The sequence below is a fragment of the Psammomys obesus genome, unplaced genomic scaffold (genome assembly GCF_907164565.1).
Source record: "Psammomys obesus unplaced genomic scaffold, mPsaObe1.curated_primary_1811, whole genome shotgun sequence".
NCBI classification, from domain to species: Eukaryota; Metazoa; Chordata; class Mammalia; order Rodentia; family Muridae; genus Psammomys; species Psammomys obesus.
The window spans coordinates 4669451-4689095 of NW_026596134.1; the positions used below are offsets into that span (position 1 = coordinate 4669451).

Here is a 19645-nt window from a genome sequence, read left to right on the forward strand (position 1 = left end):
CGCACTGTGTGTGTGGTGGTGGTGGCGGCCAGCTGCACGCGGCCTGCCCGGCCTGTGCAAGGAGGTGCAGGTCCGCCTAACCCTGCGTCACCGCGGCTAAGCCTCGCGCCGGTCCGCGGACCTTGCAACCCGCAGAGCTGGAGACTGCAAGCCGGGCCACACCGGGCGCTGATGATCCAGAGTCAAGTGGGAAGGAAAGAGAGAGCCTCTGGCCTTGCCCCCAGTACTGCGTGCTCCCTGGGTGCTGCGGCCCCACCCAGGGCTTGCCAGGATGAACAAAAAGCCCAGGTGCCCCCTGAGGAACAGGCCCCGGGAGAGGCGCCTCGCCTGGAGGCCTCGCAGCCTCGCCGGTCCCTGGGCTGAAGCCGGGGCGCCGGGCCCGGGGCGGGGTGAGGCCGGTGCAGCCAGGCTCCCGCAGAGCTCAGCCCCAGCCAGGCCCCGACCCGCCCTGGCCGCCGGGGGCGGGGGCGGGGGCGGGGTGGAGGAGGAAAGGGGTCCAGCCGCCTGGCGCGCCCAGAGAGGCCAGGTTAGCCAGCCGACCCAGCTGGCCTCCTGGAGGAGAGCGCCGGGAGGGGGCGGCGCCTGGGGGACTGCAGCCCGGCCTTGTCCCCGGGGCCACGGGCAGGCCCCCACAACTCCCCCTGTCCTCGCCCGCTGGAGATCAAACGGCTGACAAGGCGGCTCTGTCCTTCCCGGTCGGACAAGCAATTTCAAGTCCGATCCCGGGCGGTGGAGGAGGGGGCCCCGACTTCCAGGTTGCAGAGATTTCACCGAGGGAATTGGGGGTGGGGGGCGCCTCGGCGAGTCACCCTCCCGGGCAGCGCTGGCCACGCCCACTCCTGGGTCTGCGGGTGCGAGTCTTCTCCCACGTGGAGTGGCCCTGTCCCTCTGGCGCGTGCTTTCCAAGGAGACGAGGGTGTGGGGGCGGGGCGGGGCTTGACCCCCAGGAGTTCATGGGACCCAGAAAGGCGAAGATTCCTCCTGGACCGGGATTCCAACAAGATGGGGTCCCCAGTGGGCCCTCCGAGCATCTTTCATTTTGTTGTCTAAGGGGAGCAAACCCCCACGGTTTACAGGGAAATACTTTTTGGAAGTTTCTACAAAACGGCCCCCCACCCCAAAATAAGTCCAACCAACTGTAACTACTTTTCCCGGGAGCGAAGTGAATCGGTTGTTATCTCTCTCCCCAGCCTACCCCCCTCCTCCGACTCCCAGCCCTCCTTCTCGGGTGTTAGAGTGGGTGGGTTTAGACATCCTCGGACTCAGTGGACCTCAGTCACTCACGGAGCACTCCGCCCCCTTCCTCAGGGGGTCCTGCTCCCGGGAGGGGAGAGGGGACAAAGATTGTATTTTATTTGCCCCCTCCCTTCCCCTCCCCCCCGCGCTTCTGCGCAGCCCCGGTGCTCAGGGAGGAGAGCAGCTCACAAACCCAGCAGTTCGCACGTGTGGCCAGCCCGGGGTGCGGGTGTGCGCACTGGCGAGTGTGTGTGAGTGCGCGCGCGCGTGTCTCGGTGTGTGCTTTCTTGTTCTCTTCCAGGGTACAATGTTAAAAAGCCACCGCTAGTCGCCCCCAGTGCTCCGACTCTCTGGGTCTTTTTGTCTCTAGAGCAGATTAAACGTCACGTCCGCACTTGAACTTGAATTTTATCCCATTGTACAGAGGCAGCCCCAGCCACAGAGAGACCGAGAGCTCCCGGAGAACCCGGACTCCGCCATCTTCACGTTGCAATCTATAGCTCCCGTCCACGCCCGCACCGACCCGGGCGCACTGGGCGAGCCGCCCGGCGGCCCCGCTCCCCCTGGGCCCGCGGCGCCGGGCAGCGCTGGGGAGCGCGCGCGGGGACCCGCAGCCCCTCCGGCCGGCGCCAGCCTGCCAGGTGACCCGGGAAGGAGCCGCTCCCGGAGTCCCCCAGAGCCTCGGAGGGGTCAGCCTCCGAGAAAGAAAAAAAGCAGGCAGCGCGCAGAAACCCCAGAAAGAGCCGAACCCAGGCAGTTTTTCATTGCTTTCGGGTTTTTGAGGGGGCGGGGTGAGGGGGGTACGAAACAAGTCCCCAAGTTTTCTTTGCTTTTTTTTTTTTTCCTTCGCTTCTTTTTTGAAATTTGTTTGCATTTTCCTCCCCCCCTCCCCTTGGGTGGAAGTGCGCGTTTCACCTACCAGACCCCGAAAGAAAAGTGTCAGAGGCCGGTGCAAAACCCGGCGTAACTTCAAGAAGACATTTACAAGTCTAAGAGGCCAAGCACTTTGAAGAAGTGTGAGAGATATTTTTCATCCAAAAGAATATATTTTTTAAAGAAACCGGCCAGCCCGCGGCGAGCAGCAGCAGTTTTAGAATTTATTTTAGCCTTTTTCTATTTGAGACCAAGTCATCTTCCTGCCTTTTTCTTTTTTTCTTTTTGCAAAAACAAAAACAAAAACACAGCCCAGAAGAAAGAGCAAAATAAAGACGAAGAAGAAGAGGAGGAGGAGGAAGAGAGGAAGGGCAGAGGCACCAACCCGGGCGGAGGAGGAGGCGCGGCGGCTGCGGCGGCGGCTCGGACCCCCTCCCCGGCCCGCATCTGTGCAGCTCTCCGGGCGATGCCAGAATAGATGCCGGGGCAATGTCCCGCCGCAAACAGGGCAACCCGCAGCACTTGTCCCAGCGGGAACTCCTCACGCGTAAGTGTCTGCCGCGCGCGCCAGGGGCCGGCGGCCAGGGCTCTGGGTGCCCGGGGCTGGGGACACCGAGCCGGGCGCGGCGGCTGGTCGTGGGGCCCTGGGAAAGTTTCTGGGCAGCCGAGGTCGGCCGCCCGCCGCGGGCTCCGGGCCGGGGAGGGGGCGCGCGGGCTTGGCGGGCGGCTGGCTGTGCGCGCCGAGCCGGGCTGGACGCTCGGCCCTCCAAGCGGCGTGTGTGGCGGCGGCGGCGCTGGTGGCGGGGTTTGGAGAGGAGGGGGAGGGGGCCGGGGAGCGGAGGGGGAGGGGGAGCCGGGAAAAGTTGGCGAGCGCGTGGGTCCGCGCTCGGAGAAGCGGGCCGACCGGGCCCCGGGTGCGCCCTGGACCCGGGGAGCCGCAGGGCGAGGGGGTGGCCGCGGGCCTCGGTACCCGGCCGCTGCTCCCCGCCAGGCAGGGCGCCGACCACGCCGGTGCACGGATTCCGAAGCCGCCGTCCCCTCCCCTCCTTTCGCTATTTGCAAAAGAATCCAGCTGCGCAGCTGTTTGCGGGGCTGGAGCACCCCCTCCTCATTTCTCCACCTCCGTCTCCTGGGACGGTCTTGTCTTCTTCCCCCCCAACTCCAAAAAAAAAGTGTGGGGGGAGGATTTGTGTTGGTGAAAAAAAAATCCCCACCACGAGTCAAAAAGAAAAAAAAAAGATAGTCTTCAGTGGGAAAAGAGGGATGCTCGTATAACAGTAAAAATAAAGAGAGAAAAAGGCAGCGGAAAGGAAGGGGAGAAAATACCTATTATCCTCTCATCCAGCTTTCTAGCTCAGTATCTTTCATCTTCCCCATCTAAATAAACAAGGCAGGTCGCGGTGCAAACCCGCCGGCTTTCGAGCGAGCGCCGGGGTCTGGCGAAGCCAAGCGGCAGGGCAGGCACGCCGCAGCTTCCACCGCCCCAGCTGGGTTCCTTTAGGAGAGGAACCGCCAGCGCGAGCCGCGCAGGTACGCTGTTCTCCGGGAGCCGCCGGGTCCCCGCGCTGCCACCGGCGAGGTCGGCTGGCGGAGCTCCGGAGCCGGCCCCGGCCGCAAGACCGCGCGAGTTCCTCCCCGCGCTTATTTGGGTCTCGGTTGCTTTTTTTTTTTTTTTTAAATTATTAAAAAAAATTTTTTTTATTGCAATAGAAATAAAATTTCCTCTGGGTGCCATCGAGACCCCGGGCAGGTTGTAATCTTGAAAGATTCCGCTCAGCTCGCTGCGCTGGGGCTGGAGAAGGCTGTGAATGACGGCCGCCGCCGAGGACTGGCGGCCCTGCGGTCGAGAGCCGAATATTTATGTTATATTTTAAAGAATTTAAATAAATAAATAAATATATAAAGGGGCTCTCCCCTCCCCTCCAAGCCAGCACAGGAGCCATCTGCTCGAAGCTACTGCTGTTCCCATCTCTCCTTTGTTACAGCAGACGCGTTAGTAAGAATTTGTGCGTTTATTATTACTGTTATTATTATTATTATTTGGGGGGGCATATATATTAAAACGAGGTTCTTGGGAGAGGGCTGTCTTTTAGGGGGAGGAGGGAAGAGGAGTCTCCTTTATTTTTGCAATGCTGAAATGTCAAGGGAGACTTGCTGGTTGCATTTAAAACAAAATGTTTTGCAACCAGATTCGAGCCCGGTCTCGGCGAGATCCTTTTGACCACTTGACATTTATTTTCTTCGTTAAGCTCGTCATGGCCACGGTTTATTTTGCATCCCCTTCCTGCCTTTAGGTGAGGTGCTTGTTAAAACCTCCATACTTCCAGACCCTAATTTGTCCAGGAGGCAGTTTGCCCCCGGGAGCCCCTGTATAATTACAAGGGTTGTTTTTGAGGAGGGGAGAGAGTGGGAAGGAGGAGAAGCTGGTAGCTCCCACCCGAGAGCATTTGCAGTTGAGTGTTAGGGAGAAGGCGGATAGCTTTGCTGTCTCTCCCTGGGCTACCCCGAGGAAGCTGTGACCAGGGGGACGGGTGGCAGCTGGGCCTGGGGGTGATGGGGGCTTGGTGTGACATCCTTCCATTCTGCATTGGTTCACTGTCTCGCCCTTGCTCAGAGCAGCTGGGAAAAGCCAGCTGACGCTGGCTGAGTCCTGGGAAGAGAACGGGGGCAGGAGGCCAGGCTGCTAAGCAAGTCTACCTGCCTTCTGGGACCCTGAGAGCCTGGGCATTGTTGAGGGCTCTAAGCAAGGAGAGTGGTCCAAACAGCACTCAGAAAAGCAGCTGGCCTTTTCTGTCTGGGCTGTGTCACCCCAGAGGTGGCAAGGCAGGGAAGCAGGAGGTGCAGCCTGGCCTGGGGAATGTGACTAGCCGGGAACCGTGGGATGCAGGGATGTAGGGGCCCTGGTTGCACAGGGACCCTGGAGCCCTGGCCAGCAGAGCAGGTGCCTCAGCCCCTACAGGCACTCACACGTGAGATTTCAGATGGAAAGGACACCATCTAAAATGTGGCCTATCGTTTTCAGGTGGGTGGCAGCTTTGGGCCTATGGGGCAGCTGCTTAAGGTTCTTTGGGGATGATGCAACTTAGAATCACCGGTGGCCTAGGAGAGCAGAAAAGCACAAAACCAGTACCCATGATCTTGTTGTGTGTGGGGTGGCGGTGGGGGTGAGGGGAAGGGCTCCGCAATGAGTTAGTCACCTCTACAGACACCGGTACAGAGGAAGAGTGAGGAAGCTAAGAGACTGGGAGAGAGCTGGAGAGGAAAACCTGGGCTTCTGGCTTGTTTCAAAATGTTTGACCCAGATGAATGTGGCTTTTCAAAACAAGAGGACAGACACAGACACCAATAAAAACAAACACAAATAAAACAACATAGGGGAGGTGGTCAAAGGTAAGGGAGGCAGCCGCTGGCCAGGCAGAGGGAAGGGCCTTGGACCAGCCACACCAGGCAGGGGCAGGCAGAAGGGAATGTATACTGAAGTGCATGGAAAAGCTCTAAGGCTTTTCTGATGAAACGAGGAGGCAAAATTGAGTGGTCAATTGTAGAGCCCTGAAGAAGCCAACTTCCCAGCAACACGCCAACAGGTTCCCAAGGAAGATTAGTAATTTTCTGTACGCATTCAGACTCTGCACGACAGCCAGAGACCCAAGATTCACCGCAGAACTTAGGCTGGCTGTATCAATTCCATGCTAGCCTCTTCAAATTGGGTTTTGTGGTTGTTGCATGTTTCAAAGGTGGCTATGTTCCCAATTATCTGAACCCTAGGGTACAGTATGTCAGTCCACTTATCTTACTAAACCGTATCTCTGATAAATTTCATAGGACATGGACCCTCTTCCTTTCTTTTTTCTTTTTTTCTTTTTGGTAGTCGGGTAGGGGCAGTGAGGTTTGTCTGCCGTTTTCGCATAAGGGAATCCCGTGTCATTAGAAGTGTGATGTGTCAGTGGCTCAGGTTCCATGGGAGAATAAAAATGTGTTCGTCAAAGGTGTTATGCCAGGTTGATTTTATTCATTTGTAATTCACACCTGAGAGAAAAGAGCCACGAGCAAATTTTAACAACCCCTCATATTTTAAAGGATATCCCCCCCCCCCCCCCCAATTGGAAGGTTTTTGTATATCCGCCCGTTTCTTGTTTGGAAGGGGGAAGTCTGTTATCTGCCTGAGCCCTGGCTTTGGCAAATTTTGTCTGGTCTTCTGGATGCTTCGTAACAGAAAAACAAATCGGCTTTCCATTTTTGGGGGTGAATGCAGTTGCTCCCGGAGAGCTGGCCTTAGGGACTTGGAAAGGTTCGGATTGGATGGCTAGATGCACTTCTAAGCTTACCCCAGAAGGACCCAGCAGGGCCCCGTTGGACAAAGTAGCTCAACTTTCGGTGCAGTGATAGTAACTAGAACTATATCTCAGGTGATTTCACTCATGTAAAACAGTCTGGTCACAGACTCCAGTTCCTACAGCAGCAAAGCAGGTTTTGACCGCCTAATCAGACTCTGACTCCTGATCGCTCCTCCCTGCCTTTATGCATCCATTTTGAACCTCCTACCTCCATCACCTTGCACTCGCAGTTGCTTGTTGAGATAAAATACTTTCCAAAGTAAACTTTCAGTGGAATTGGCTTTTGGTGCCTGGTAGAAAGCTTGATGCTCCAAGCTTCTCCTGGCGCCTATCGTCAGCTAGGGGGCGCTCTGTGCCCGTGTCATGGCTGCGGTGCCTCTGCCGCTATGCCTGGGAACCCGCGTCCATCAGCGGCGTTGGCCTCAGCAGCAACAGCGGCGGCTGCAGTTCGTGTCGCAGCAAAATGTCTTAAGCGTGAAGTTGTAATATTGATTTTCCTGCAGAGATTCGCGCAGGACAAAATGAGAATATAAGTTTGAGGAATCTATTTTCAAGCTATTGCCATCGATTTGTAAGCCCTTACCTGGCAGGTGGGGAGGCTTTTTCTTTTCCTTCAATTTCCTTTTCTTTTTAAACAATTAAAATTATCCCTGAATGAGTGTCTCTTTCTCCCCTGATCTGTCCATGGTCTTGACATTCTGAACATTTTGTTCTGTTGGTAAGGCATTCAAAATCCTTCCAGGGAGTCTGATTTTAGGGGTGGTCCATCTTGGTGCACGTTACCTTGCGGGAGGAGGTGGTGGTGGTGGTGGGGATCACTGTGAATTGCTACTTAAGAGAGTCATGGGCCCAAGACAGCTTGATGGATGGAAATCCTTTCAGCTCCGATTTGATAGCACTCTCAACCCTGTCTATTCCATAGTGAGCCCACAGAACTAAGCGGAGCAGGGACTCTCTCCCTAACGCTATAACATTGCTCAAACAATGTGGGCAATTTTGTTTGCAAGGAAAGTGTGCTTTCTGGGGCCAGCAGCAGCTAGCCTACCTTTCAGCCCAGACGGTGGCATGTCATGAGGCTATATTGCTTCCCAAACATGTGATGTCGTGCTTGGGAGTATGTGTGTGTTGCTTGTGGGGTTTCTAGATCTGCTTTAGAGTTCAAGAAATCTGCAGCCAGCACAGTGAGCAGGAGCCCTATGCTGCGAGTTGAGTGGAGGAGCTAAAGAGCTGGCCCTGACACAGGAAAGTGCTTTATTCTAACCTGAAAGAGAAATAAATTAGGTCAGACAAAAGCCTTCGCTGTCATCAGCTGGAGGAAGAGGGCCGGCTATTTATCTGATGATTTCTCTACTTCATTTAATGTTTGAATCTGCCCAGTTGTAAGCCCACCGTGGGCGCAAGCACAGAGGATAACTCTGAGATGAAGAGCAGAGCGCCTCTCCATCTGGGTCTGGGCAGTGGCTTCTGGCCTGCAGAGACTGTTTGTTTTGTTTTAATTCAGTTTATAGGAACCCCTCATCATTTGCCTTGGAATTTGGGGGACCTTCCCGCACTGTGACTACGCAGCAACACAGACATTCGATATTTGAAGGGAATATATATATATATGGGGTGATGGGCCAGATGGCGGCTGGATGTTTTCCTGTGAGAATCTCTCTCTTTCATGATGGAAGGACTCTCAGGCTGCCTGGTAGGGCCTTCATTTTAGCTTACTTCTCCCATCCCCAAGGGTTTTGGTCCCCAGGTTAATGCTGATGTCACATCTGGGGAGGATAGGTGAAAAATAAACTCTTCTGTGGGGGCTGTATCCTGGGCCCCATGATCAAGGTATTGATGCTGGCTGAGCATCCTGCCCTGAAGACTTCATTAGCTGTAGGTGTACTTATTTCTGCCTAGTCGGGAGGAGACAGAGAAGAATACAAGGGATGGTGGTCCCGTGTCATACAGCTGTTCCTACCGTGGCTTTGTCGTGTCTCAGTGCTCAGCTGACTCATGCTGTCCGGCTTGAGGGGTCCTGATGGCTCTGCCCTCTGTCAGTTTCCCCCATCTCACAGATCTGTTTTCCTGTCCTAGTAAACACAGGACGGTGAGATCTGCTCACATTCTGTTTCCCCTGTCTGCGGACCGGCCTGCCCTGAGTGCTGGGTTTTTCCCAGGATGTGCCCAGACATTGCTGGGAGCAGGCTGTCAGTACTTCCTGTGTCCCCATCAGGAGCTGGTGAGAGAGGTGAGCACAGCGGTCTCTTGTTTACTGACAGACCAGCACGAGATGGTGAGCTGGGCTGTGTTCAGGGACGCTCGCTGGCGTTTTGACATATGCAAGTCTTTTGTGTAGTTGCTGAAATTCCAGAATTTCATTCCCCTCCACCCCCTTTCTCTGTGGCAGCTGATAATTTGCTTGGGTGTGGAATTAGCCAGCTCGAGCTATTCACTGCAGTGAAATGCCAGACCACACAAAATTAAGTAACTTCAAAGTAAAAAGAGTTTAAAAAAAAAAATCCTGTTTTGCTATAACTTTTTACAACCTTGATCCACTGAACTGCTAAAATACAAATAAATTTGTGAACCGCTCTAACGGGCCTTCCAGAACACCATGCCGAGAGACTCAAGGAAGCCGAGTGCTGATATTATTTTCATTAACAAGTGCCTCAGATGAAGGAATTGCTGTAAACGAAAGAAGATGAAGTCGGAGTCCTGTTTACATTTCTGCTGTGGAGAGGAGGTGTGGGAAGAAACTGTTGCCCTTGTGGGCTTCTAGTGTCTCTGAATATCTGGATCCTCCAGAGACGGCCCTGTGTCCGCTGTACCCAGGAAGCCCTCCCCTCCATCTATGAGAACCCCAATGTTAAGCAAAACAAATGTCCCCGTTTGGCCACAGAGAACGCTCTCTATCAAACCAGTGCGGCGCTGACGACAGAAGGCACCTGCAGTTTTCCCATGGACCGCAGCGCCTAGAAGATGTTCTGTGGTTGGCGGCTCTCACTCTTTTCCTTCCTCCTTTTTAAAGGCAGCTGTTTTATTTATCAAAGTGTACGCCGATTCGTTCTCATTTGGCTTGGGCTTAGCTTTTCATTTGAACTTTCTGGTAGGGTGAGGGTCTATGAATACGCCTGAGTTTAAATTTTCTTCTTTCTTCCTTAATCTGTTCTCAGTTTTGAGGGGATCCAGCCTCCTGAACCGTGTTTTAGGGGCTCTGGAGAGCCATGTTCAGGGGAAGAGAGGGGCTGCCATAGGACAGTCTGTGCAGTTGGGGGTCCCAGCCCTCGCCATGGGATTTCCCTACCTAAGGTCAGCCATTTAAGGCCGTAAAAGTGAGGTTCTCCCTGTAGCCAGGTTCTCCCTGTAGCATGGAACAGACACTCCCCACCTTCCTGTCATGCTACATTTCATCGTGACCCTAGTTGGTCATGTGAGCCCTAATCCTGGTCAGTTTCCCAGAGAAGAAGCCCACTCTGTTCCATGTTCTGTTCTGACTGATTTCTCTCAGTCTTTATCCCAGTTGAGGGAAATGGTGAACATTTCAGGTTAGGTGTGGTGGTGCATGCCTTTAATCCTAGCACTGGGGGATGGGTGTGTGGGGGGAAGGATGCAGAGGCAGGTGGATATTGAATTTCAGGCCAGCCTGATCTAAGAGCTAGCTCCAGGACAGTCAGGGCTGCACAGAGAGACTCTGTCTTGAAACAGAAAAAAAAAAAAAAAATTCAGTTTGAGCCGTGTGCTATGGTTGGCATAAAGCAGGCAGGGTCAACCTGGTGTGTGCTGTATGCCCACTTCTCCAGGGCTTTTGGAGGGTTTTAGGGGGATGCAGGGAAGTGGCACCTGGGACTTGCAGGACTTCTAAAGCCACCGAGAGAGGGCCAACGGTCAGGGCAGAGGGGGAGGAATAGAACGGGTAATTGCTGCATTGGACCTTGTTAGTTGGGCTGTCTCAGGCCCTAACTAGGGACCTAACCCTTTGTGGCCCAGCAGGGGCACTTCCTCTTGATTCCACCTCTTCTTCTCAGGGCACTTCATTATTTCCTCAGTTGGCGAACTTCATAAAACCTCTCGTCTTGTCGCTGTGGTGCCTTGGCCCACCTAGACATAAAGCATTTTTTCCCCCAAGGATTGAGTCCTGCCTTCCCCCCCCCCCCCCCCGGCCCTCTCCTTCCCCTCCCTATGGCTGTTATTTTCCCTTGGATCCAATAAATTAAAAATTGATGGGAGCTCAGAAAGTGTTGTGCTCCACCGGGCGTGAGTGTAGGTGTCGTGACTGTTGCTGTGTCTCTCCCTGTCTCCGGCCCTCCTGTGTGTACCCCCCGGAGTAGACTGGGAAGACCCCTTTGCAGAGTGTTGGTGAGCACAGGCTGGCTGGCCAGGGCTCTGGCTCCATAGGAAGCAGGCATGAGGCAGAGCAGGGTGGACGCTGAGCATCTTTTGTAAACATACATAATCATTGTGATGGCGGCTGTGACGTTGGCAGCACACGGTTTTAACAACCTGCTCCCGGACTACCCCCCAACCCGTCTCCCCTCCCCCCATCGTTCCTTACTGTCTCCACCTACCTTATTGAAACAGTGCTTTCTGTAGGTTAGCTATTACGGATAGAAATTTGGAACTGAGTGGAAGCAGAGGGGAACAGGAGCCCAAGTACCATGTCTGCAGCAATGCCTGTGTGTGCGGGAGTGTGTGTGTGTGTGTGTGTGTGTGTGTGTGTGTGTGTGTGATGTGTGGCAGTGCACATACACCATGGCCTGGGGACAGCAGGTAGCTGTTCCTAAGGCTGGAATTCCCCAAGGGGCAAGTGCAGGGCAGTTGTTAATGGACCAGGACAGGCAGGGCCCTAGGATCCGTGTGCACGTGTGGGACTTTCAGGCTAGATGAGGCCTCGTGAGCTGGAGGGTTGGAGGCTGCTTGGCTGGGCCAGTGTGAACAGCTTCTCTCCATTTGTGTCTTCTGTCCCGAACTCCTTCCCATCGGAGCTGACACATGGGAAGTTTGCCTTAGGAGCAAGGGTTCCCCCTTCAGCTTAACAGTGATGCCCATTATTATTTGTGAAGCCTGATTTCATTGCCTCTAAACGCATTTACCAGCTGGGAGGAGGCCCAGCCTTGTAAATAAAATGTGGTTTTGTTGTAAAAGAAAATCTAACTCTCTCTCTCTCTCTCTCTCTCTCTCTGTATGTGTATAAATATATATTTGTTCATGTGCTTTAGATTTAATATTTCAAGGCTTTCTCCAATCCTGTGGTATCTTACATTTGAGCAAGTTGCCGGCTGCATCCGTCCATTCATTTTCCTCTTAATGAGTCAAACACTTTAGTAACTGCTGTTCTCATCCGGCTCGTGGTGTACTGAGAGCAGTCATATTTTGCAGGCTGCCTGACACTTGGAGCTTTTCAGGAGAGCACATATCTTTTCAGAGGGACGCTTTATCTGGGCCTTAATTTTTAAGACCCGAGGCTGAAGGAAGGGCTGGTTCCTAGAATCTGGGGGTTAGAGGGCTGCTTTCATCTGTCTCTTCTCTCTTGGGGAGCAATTGGGACTCTCTGCCGGTGTGAGCGGAGGCTCGGTCCTCTGAGGTGGTTCAGAGCTGGGAGATGCAAGTGTCTTCAGTATAGGGTAGCCGAGGAGGGTTCCAGAGGACCAGCCTCCCTTTTCTCAGGACTTGGCCCTTTTCTTTCCCCCTTTCTTTCGTCCATTACTGATACAGTTCTTAAAAGGGACACACACACACACACACACACACACACACACACACTACATGCCCAGCCCATATCCGCCTGCCACCGGAAATGAAACCACAGCCTTTGGGGGTGTCTCCGCCCGAGCTTCTAGGCCCAGCCAAGCTGCCTGCTCCATCCATTCTAACCTAGAAGTTGGGGTTCAGTGGGACTCTGTTGCCTGAATGCTGGGGGTCGATCTTGCCACCCTCCTCACTAGAGAATCATTAGCAACAGGACAGAGTTCAGAGGCCCACGTACAGCCTGGGGGTGGGGAGAGGAAACCCCACTCTTTGGCGTTGACAGGATGGGCACGCTGTCACCGTCAGGAGTTTTACTTTCAACACTGAAAATGGGAGGGGAGCTAGTTTTAATTTTTTTTTTCCTGTTCCTTCTCCTCCTGACTCCTGTTGTAGTTGCGGTGGGTTGGATCCCAGTCTTGGAAGCTGAGACCTAAGTTCTGAGCTCAGCCTGTGCTGGCACAGCCTGTCAGTCTTCTGCAGGGCTTTGGTACTCCAGGTTGGCTGCCGGTAAGGGAGAGTCACAGAACCCAGAACTGCAGCTTAGCCCTCACACCCAGCTACTGGGACTCACAGGACTTGCTGCATGAGAAAAGTGAAAAGACAGACAGAAGACAGACAGACAACCAGACAGAACAACAACAACAACAACAAAAAAAAACAAAAAGAAAGAAAGAAAAAAGAAAAAAAGAAAAAGCAAAAAAAAAAGAAAAGAAAAGGGTCTGGTTTGGAGTCTTAGTCAAAGAAGGAGTGGAGAGAGAGGAATACTGTGACCAGCCATATATGACCTCTACTGGTTTTTACGCTAGTCTGTGTTTCTTTGGCGTTAGAGAAGGGATTTGGGATTTTGTGGACGGAAGCCTCCTAGCAGAGAGGATGTAACTCGCGCTTTGGAGAACTGTCCAGGTGGGCAGGCATGGCTGGAAAAGTTACTAGCAATAATAATAAGTTGAATAATAATAACAAGACTCAATTAAAAGGCGAAAAGCAGCCCTTTGCTGCTGAGAGCAGCGTTGGGCTGGGGAAGTGGGTTTATTGTTATCAAAGGCTGTGAGGACCAGGTGCGTTGCCAGGCCTGCGCCAGGCAGGCACGGAAACTGTCCCAGGTGTAGCACCTCTCCCTGCTTAGCTTTGAATTCTCAATTTCATTTGTCCACCCCCCCCCCCAGCCTTTGCCTTTCAGCTCATTTCCTTTGGGCTTTTTTTTTTTTCTTTTTGACCAAACAATATTTTGACACCTTCTTACTATTTATTAGGTGTTTCCTTTCTGCAAACGGGGCACAATACATCCTTATATTTCTAAAGGACTGTTTGCACAGCCCTCTCCTTTGGCTCTGAAATTATGTATATGTAATTGGTAATTAAAGGTGCAAGCTTTTCAATATAAACAGTATTGCTCAATGTTAGATTATTAAAGGGAAAGGAGGAACCGAATAATTACCTTTTACGTCCTGACAAACGGTTTACAGGAATCCAGTCTCTCCCTCGAACCGTCAGCTTGAAGGTTGTGATTACATTTTAACCATGGCAAGGCAGCTTTTCATAAGATAAATCGGTAAATTAATTACGTAGCATTGTCTTCAAGCTCCTTTTTAAGTAAACTCCGATTTCTTTTTCAAGTGTAATTAATGGTTTCTCGCTGGCATGGTGAGGATGGCCCCTTTACCTGCCTATTCTCTCCCCTTCCCCCCCACCCCGTTGCTGTTAATGATCTACAGGCAGCAGATGTAAGATTTACACATCTGCGCACTGTTTCTGACCTGCCATATTTTGGGGTGCATGTCTACATTTAATTCACAGAGGGTCCTGCCTGCCTCCCAGGGCAGAGACTCAAGTTGTGATTTCCATTGGTGGTACCTGCGGCTCTCCCTGTGCCACGAGTGGCCCTCCCTGTTTCATGCACGGCTCTAGGTACTCATCGTACATCACCAGGCTCAGGTTCAGTTCTGTACATGGCCTCTGATAGGTCCCAAACAAGCTGTGCTCAGAGAACATGGAGCAGCAACTCCCGTGTAGCATGGGAGATCCCACAGAATATTTTCCTTCAGTTTTCCACGTTGGCTCTGGCTCATTAATAACCTCACTGCCACGGAATGCATCTTCCTTCTTTTCACTCCCTCCGGTTCCTCTGTGCCAATCATTACCCTCCCCTAATTGCTGGACAGCCCAGAAGCTTGTCTCCCTCCCCGGTGTCAGACCTGTGGCAGTCCCCAGCTACTACGAAGGCATGGTCTTCCATGCCGACATGGAGGGATTCCAGCCAGGGTTGTGCCGACCCCCGGGGGAACAGGGAACTTCCTCGTCCACTTCCTTTGATTTATGATGGCACTTCCAGGCTGAGCCTTCCAGGGATCCCTTGAGGGAGTGGCTGATTCTCGAAGCATTTATTAGCTTCAAAATATTTAGGTCTCGTGACCCTTCCAAAAAAATAACATAAACAGCAAAAAGGAAGTGTACTGACTGCTAACGAAATCTAAAAGCATCCATCCCGTTGAAAGTGTGGTTTGAGGTCTGCCAAGAAATGATTTTGGAGTCCGAAGAGGCTTCTTTTTCTTCCTTTCTTTCTTTCTTGGAATGAAAAGAAAACCGACCGACACAAAGGACGGTGGGGAGCTGATGAGCACTGAGAGTTTTACGAGGGTCTGGAGGTCTGAGCAGAAGCGCAGGCTGTGGGGAAGCCAGCTCCCTCTTCAGTGTGCTTTTTCCTTCCACATTCTGGAACCTGATTCTTCCCTCTGAGCACCTGCACTTCTTTCTCTGGGCAGGACTAGCTTTCCAACGCCTGTCTGGGTTTCTGTTTTCCAGTTTGGTACCTGGCCAGGACTCAGGTAGAAGAATGCGAGTAGGAAGCTCATGAATGGGGAGGCTATGAACATGAATGAAAGCTGGTGGGGAGAGGGCTCAGCGTCCGCTGGAGCCAGGGGCTGGGACTCTGTGCTACCTGCCTGCTTCTTAGCCTAGCTGTCCATTGGGATAACGTGGGGGGCAGCTTACCAAATCATCGATCTGGAGTGACAGCTGACCGTGCTGGCAGCCGGTGTGTGTGTGTGTGTGTGTGTGTGTGTGTGTGTGTGTGTGTGTCTGAACTCATATGTGTTCAGAGAAATTGGCAGGGCCTACTCTAAAGAGCCAAAAATCAGTGCTGTTGTGATGACCTCAGGGCTAGGATGGGATGGGATGGTGAGCTCCAATCCTGGGAGGATGTGGGGAGCCACAGTGGCTGACAGTAAAGGGGCTTCTTAGTGGGAAGGGGGAGGAAGGAGCCAGTCTGTGATCACCTAAGCCCATCTTTGTCTTCTCTGCCCCTCCCCTGTCTCCTTTCTGTCTCCAGCAGAGGCTGACCATGTGGAGGCTGCTATCCTCGAGGAAGATGAGGGTCTGGAGATAGAGGAGCCTAGCAGTCTGGGGCTGATGGTGGGTGGCCCCGACCCTGACCTCCTCACCTGTGGCCAGTGTCAGATGAACTTCCCGCTGGGGGACATCCTGGTTTTTATAGAGCACAAGAAGAAACAGTGTGGGGGCTTAGGCTCCTGCTACGACAAGGTCCTGGACAAGGGCAGTCCTCCACCTTCCTCTCGCTCTGAGCTCAGGAGAGTGTCCGAGCCAGTGGAGATCGGGATCCAGGTCACGCCGGATGAAGATGACCATCTACTGTCGCCCACAAAAGGCATCTGTCCCAAGCAGGAGAACATTGCAGGTATGACGTTTGCTCACATGGTGCTTTCTGAAACTGGTCTCTCTCGCTGACCTTGGAACACTGATTCTTGGGGAGGTCCAGGGCCTTTCAAAATGGCATCTGGGTCACCATCTCGGCCTTCCCCTTCCTGGGGTCCCCACCTTCCAGGTGATTCTCTGGGGAAAGCAGTGGAGGGAGGCACGGCTGCTGCATGTTGGGTACTTTGCTTCTGGTGAGGGAACTCTTTACCTTGTGCTTAATCCAGAAGTGGGCTGGATCACAAGATTTGGACGTTGGCTTGGTCCTCTGTTGGTGATCTTGGCTCAGTCCCTGGCTTTGGAGCCAGGCTCAGTTTGGACTCTGTTATTTCCAACCTGGGCACAGTGTTTCCTCATCTCTAAGATGGAGTTCAGGAGACCTTCTTTGTGTTGATGGTTGGAAGGACTCAAATGACTCAGAGTGTGGTGGCACCTGGTAGGCCTTGAGCCTGCTTCCCATTTGCCTGACCCTGTCTGAGCTTTGATCCCTTGGAGGAGAGTGGACATCCATTTTTGGCATGCTCTTTGGTTCTACCTGGACAGCTGGTCTGTCTACTGAAGAACAGATGTGGAGCCTTGGCTCCAAGCACCACCTGTGCCCTTCAGTGGGATGTACCCACTTGTGATTTTGCTGTCCGTTCTTTCTGGCCATACCATGGCATGCTAGTCTCCCAGGGAGCCTCTGTGCAGCTTGCAAACCAAAGCTTTTGCTTCTGGGGAACGTGGGAGCCCTGTTCTGCTGTGTTCTCCAAAAGAGGAAGCAAGACAGGCTTTAAAGTTCATGCAGATGAAGGTTCAAGTCCTGCTTTTATGACTTTGGGCTAGCTACTTGGTGAGTTTGAGCCTTGGCCTCCTCTTTTGTCAATAGGGAGTGGATAATCCTAGCAGGCCTCGTGTGAGGACTGGAGAAAGAAAGGACTACTTGCTTTGGCAGTACAACTGCCCTTTGGCTTCGGGGGTGCCAGTAGGTAGCCAGGTGGGGAAGCGCGAGGCCAGTCCCTGTGGTCAGGAAGCCCTAAGGACACTGGAGCATTGCATGTTCATAGAAGGTGACACAAAGTGTGGGCCAGGACCTCTCATCAGCTCGAGGCAGTCAGCATCACTGCGAGCCCGACTCTGTACCACATGGCAGTCGCATGTACCTTTGGGCCCCAGTTTATTCACCTGTCCACTAAGAGTAGCTAGACAGTCTGAAAGCCCCCACAGACACAGTCTGGGCAGTGGGGAGGACCTGTCAACCATTTTGGCCTTGGGAATTAGGTATGAACACATAAGCAGACCTGGGGCAGACAAACATGGCCTGCACGGCATTAAGGCCAGAAGGGGGTCGAGTCCCTTGTCTGTGGATTTTGAGATCCACTTGGAATGGATTTCAGAAGTGTGTGTGTGGGGGGGGACGCCGTGCGTCAGCAGTGCACTGTCCCTTTTGAAGGGTGTTTGGCTCCTTGTCGTCTTTCATCTGCTGACCCCAGCCTCCAAATCCTCATTTTATGTTGAAGGTCTTTCCCAATGGCAGCCTGTGGATCACCGTGGGGGAGGTCTGCTTAAGAAAGCAACTAAATGTGAATTTTTTTTTCAAAAGGCAGTTAATCTCCTAGTGGCTTGTTCTTATCCTCCAGCTTCCCACCCCCCAACCCCATCCCCCCACCCCCAATACTGTTGTTAATGGCCCACGGTATTTTTACTTTATGTGTGGCAGGAGGTATCCTTGGTCCATCTGGTCAGTGGCAGAGTGAGAGGAGCAAGGGGGGGAGCAGATTTCTTCATTCTAGAAGAACTATGTGAAATAAGCCCTTAGAAACCTAAGGAGTTATGTTTGTTGGAAGTCTTTAAGATGCTATTCTAATCAAAGGCACAAAGCATTCCTCATTCTGTGTCAGCTGCAACTGGCCACTCCTGTCCCCACCACACACCTCACCCTTTCTACCTTGGGGTCTCCTGGTCCCTCCCGACTAGGTACCAACTTTTCTTTTCTTATTTTCTTTTTCATTTACTAGAAAGGAGAAATTAAAGAATAAAGCATCAGTGGCTTGAATGTATAAAGTAATTTAATATGGCGAGAGCATTAATTATTTTAGCTTAATTGAATTCTGAGGACCCTGCAGTCCTTGCAGCTTGGTAGACAAGGCCTGTTTATTATTTCTCTGTGTAGATTAACAGTAAAGGAAACACAGATAACTTTCAGTTATTTATTGTAAAATAAATGTGTCAATTCATGTGTAAAGCAAGCTGCTCAAAGATAATTGAGCCTTTATATTTTAAGAGGGGAGCTAGGAATCACGGTCTCTTCTCCACCCAAGCTTCCGGAAATCCTTACAGCTGCTGTCCAGGCCCCTGGCACACTGGCCTCAATGGGTCCCCTGCTCCTGGCTCCCGGCTGTGGCTTCAGGGCTCTTCCCAGCTGCTCCGTGTCCCGCTGCTGTCTCCGCTGGTCTTGCTGGTCCCTGCCAGTAGCCAGGGAGCAGGTGGCTGTTGATTTTTTGGGACTCTGCTTCTGACTGGCCAGCGTGGCTGGGTCCGTGGGGTCGCTGTGAGAGCATGCTCTGCGGCCTGGTACATTCGGCCTTTCCTCTCTACCAGAAACCTCCAGAAGCAGGGCCCAGAGATGTTGGTCTGTAAATAGGTGAGGTTCCCCCTGTCCTTAACAGTGTCCCCAGGGTGAGAGCAGAGTTAGGACTTGATCATCCAAAGTGTGCGCTTTGTCCTATCCTTTTTTTGGCAAGGTCACTCTGGAGAGGGCTGTAAATAAATAGTTTGTGATCGTTTTGTTGTTTTAAATGATAGAGCGGCGGTTCTCAGCCTTCCTAAAGCTGCCACCCTTTAATCCAGTTCCTCATGTTGTGGTGACCCCCCCAACCACAAAATTATTTTTGTTGCTACTTTGTAACTGTGATTTTGCTACCATTATGAATTGTAATGCAAATATCTGTGTTTTCCAATGGTCTTAGACAACCCCTGTGAAAGAGTGTTTCAACCTCCAACAAGGCGTGACCCACAGCAGTTGAGAACTGTTCTGATAAAGGATTAGGAAGGTATGGAGAGGAGTTTATAAAGCTCGGCTCCTGGAGGGCCTTCCTTCCTTCCCTCCTTCCTTCCTTCCTTCCTTCCTTCCTTCCTTCCTTCCTTCCTTCCTTCCTTCCTTCTTTCCCTTGAGACGGAGTCCTTCATAGGGAATGTGTGAGGAGACAGTAATCATCCTCAGTGTTGGCATGTTGGCCTAGGTCCTCCTCACTGGTCACCTGCTGTGGCAGAGCAGGTCCCTGGCAGCTGGTTTCAAGGCCTACCTTCAGATGGGGTGATGAGAAGTGAAGCTTTTGGCTGGAGTTCTGACTCAAGAGTTCCAGGGATGCCTATGCTGATACCCATGGAGGTTCTGTGTGTCCCTAGTGATTCCTGCTGTGGCCTCTCCCTGCCTCTGTTTGGGACTCAGCTCAGGCATGAGGTCCATGTACCTAAGCTGACCTGGGTGGGGGATAAGGAGATATAGGGTTTGTGGGGGCTTGTCTAGGGGAAGGATGGAGAGGCAGGGGCTCATTTGTCTAGGGTTGGAAGCTGTGTGGGAAAGAGAGGATATAAGGCTACCCTGTTCTTTGCCCTTCACAGCCTCAGTTCCTTCATCCGTGCATGCAGCTAAGGAGGTCTCAAGCCTGAGCATGGGTACCTGGTACAGGGTGGGCGCAAGTACGATACGCTTGTGCAGTGCACATATGGGCCCACAGGAGGGTTAGGGTTAGGGTTAGGGTTAGGGTTAGGGTTAGGGTTAGGGT

The 19645-nt window shown here is 52.5% G+C and overlaps 1 protein-coding gene across 4 annotated transcripts in view; it reads left to right on the top strand.

Moving 5' to 3' along the window:
• Positions 1-2082: 2082 nt before the first annotated feature.
• Bcl11b (BCL11 transcription factor B) overlaps positions 2083-19645 on the top strand; it is an 87401-nt gene continuing 69838 nt past the window's right edge. For 2 of the 4 annotated variants that reach the window (XM_055593165.1, XM_055593167.1), the window contains exons 1-2: positions 2083-2656; positions 15496-15861. In XM_055593165.1, coding sequence (XP_055449140.1) covers positions 2599-2656; positions 15496-15861 — 424 coding nt within the window. In that variant the 5' untranslated portion in view covers positions 2083-2598. The remainder of the gene's footprint in view (positions 2657-15495; positions 15862-19645) is intronic. The other 2 variants (XM_055593166.1, XM_055593168.1) reach the window with 1 other exon arrangement.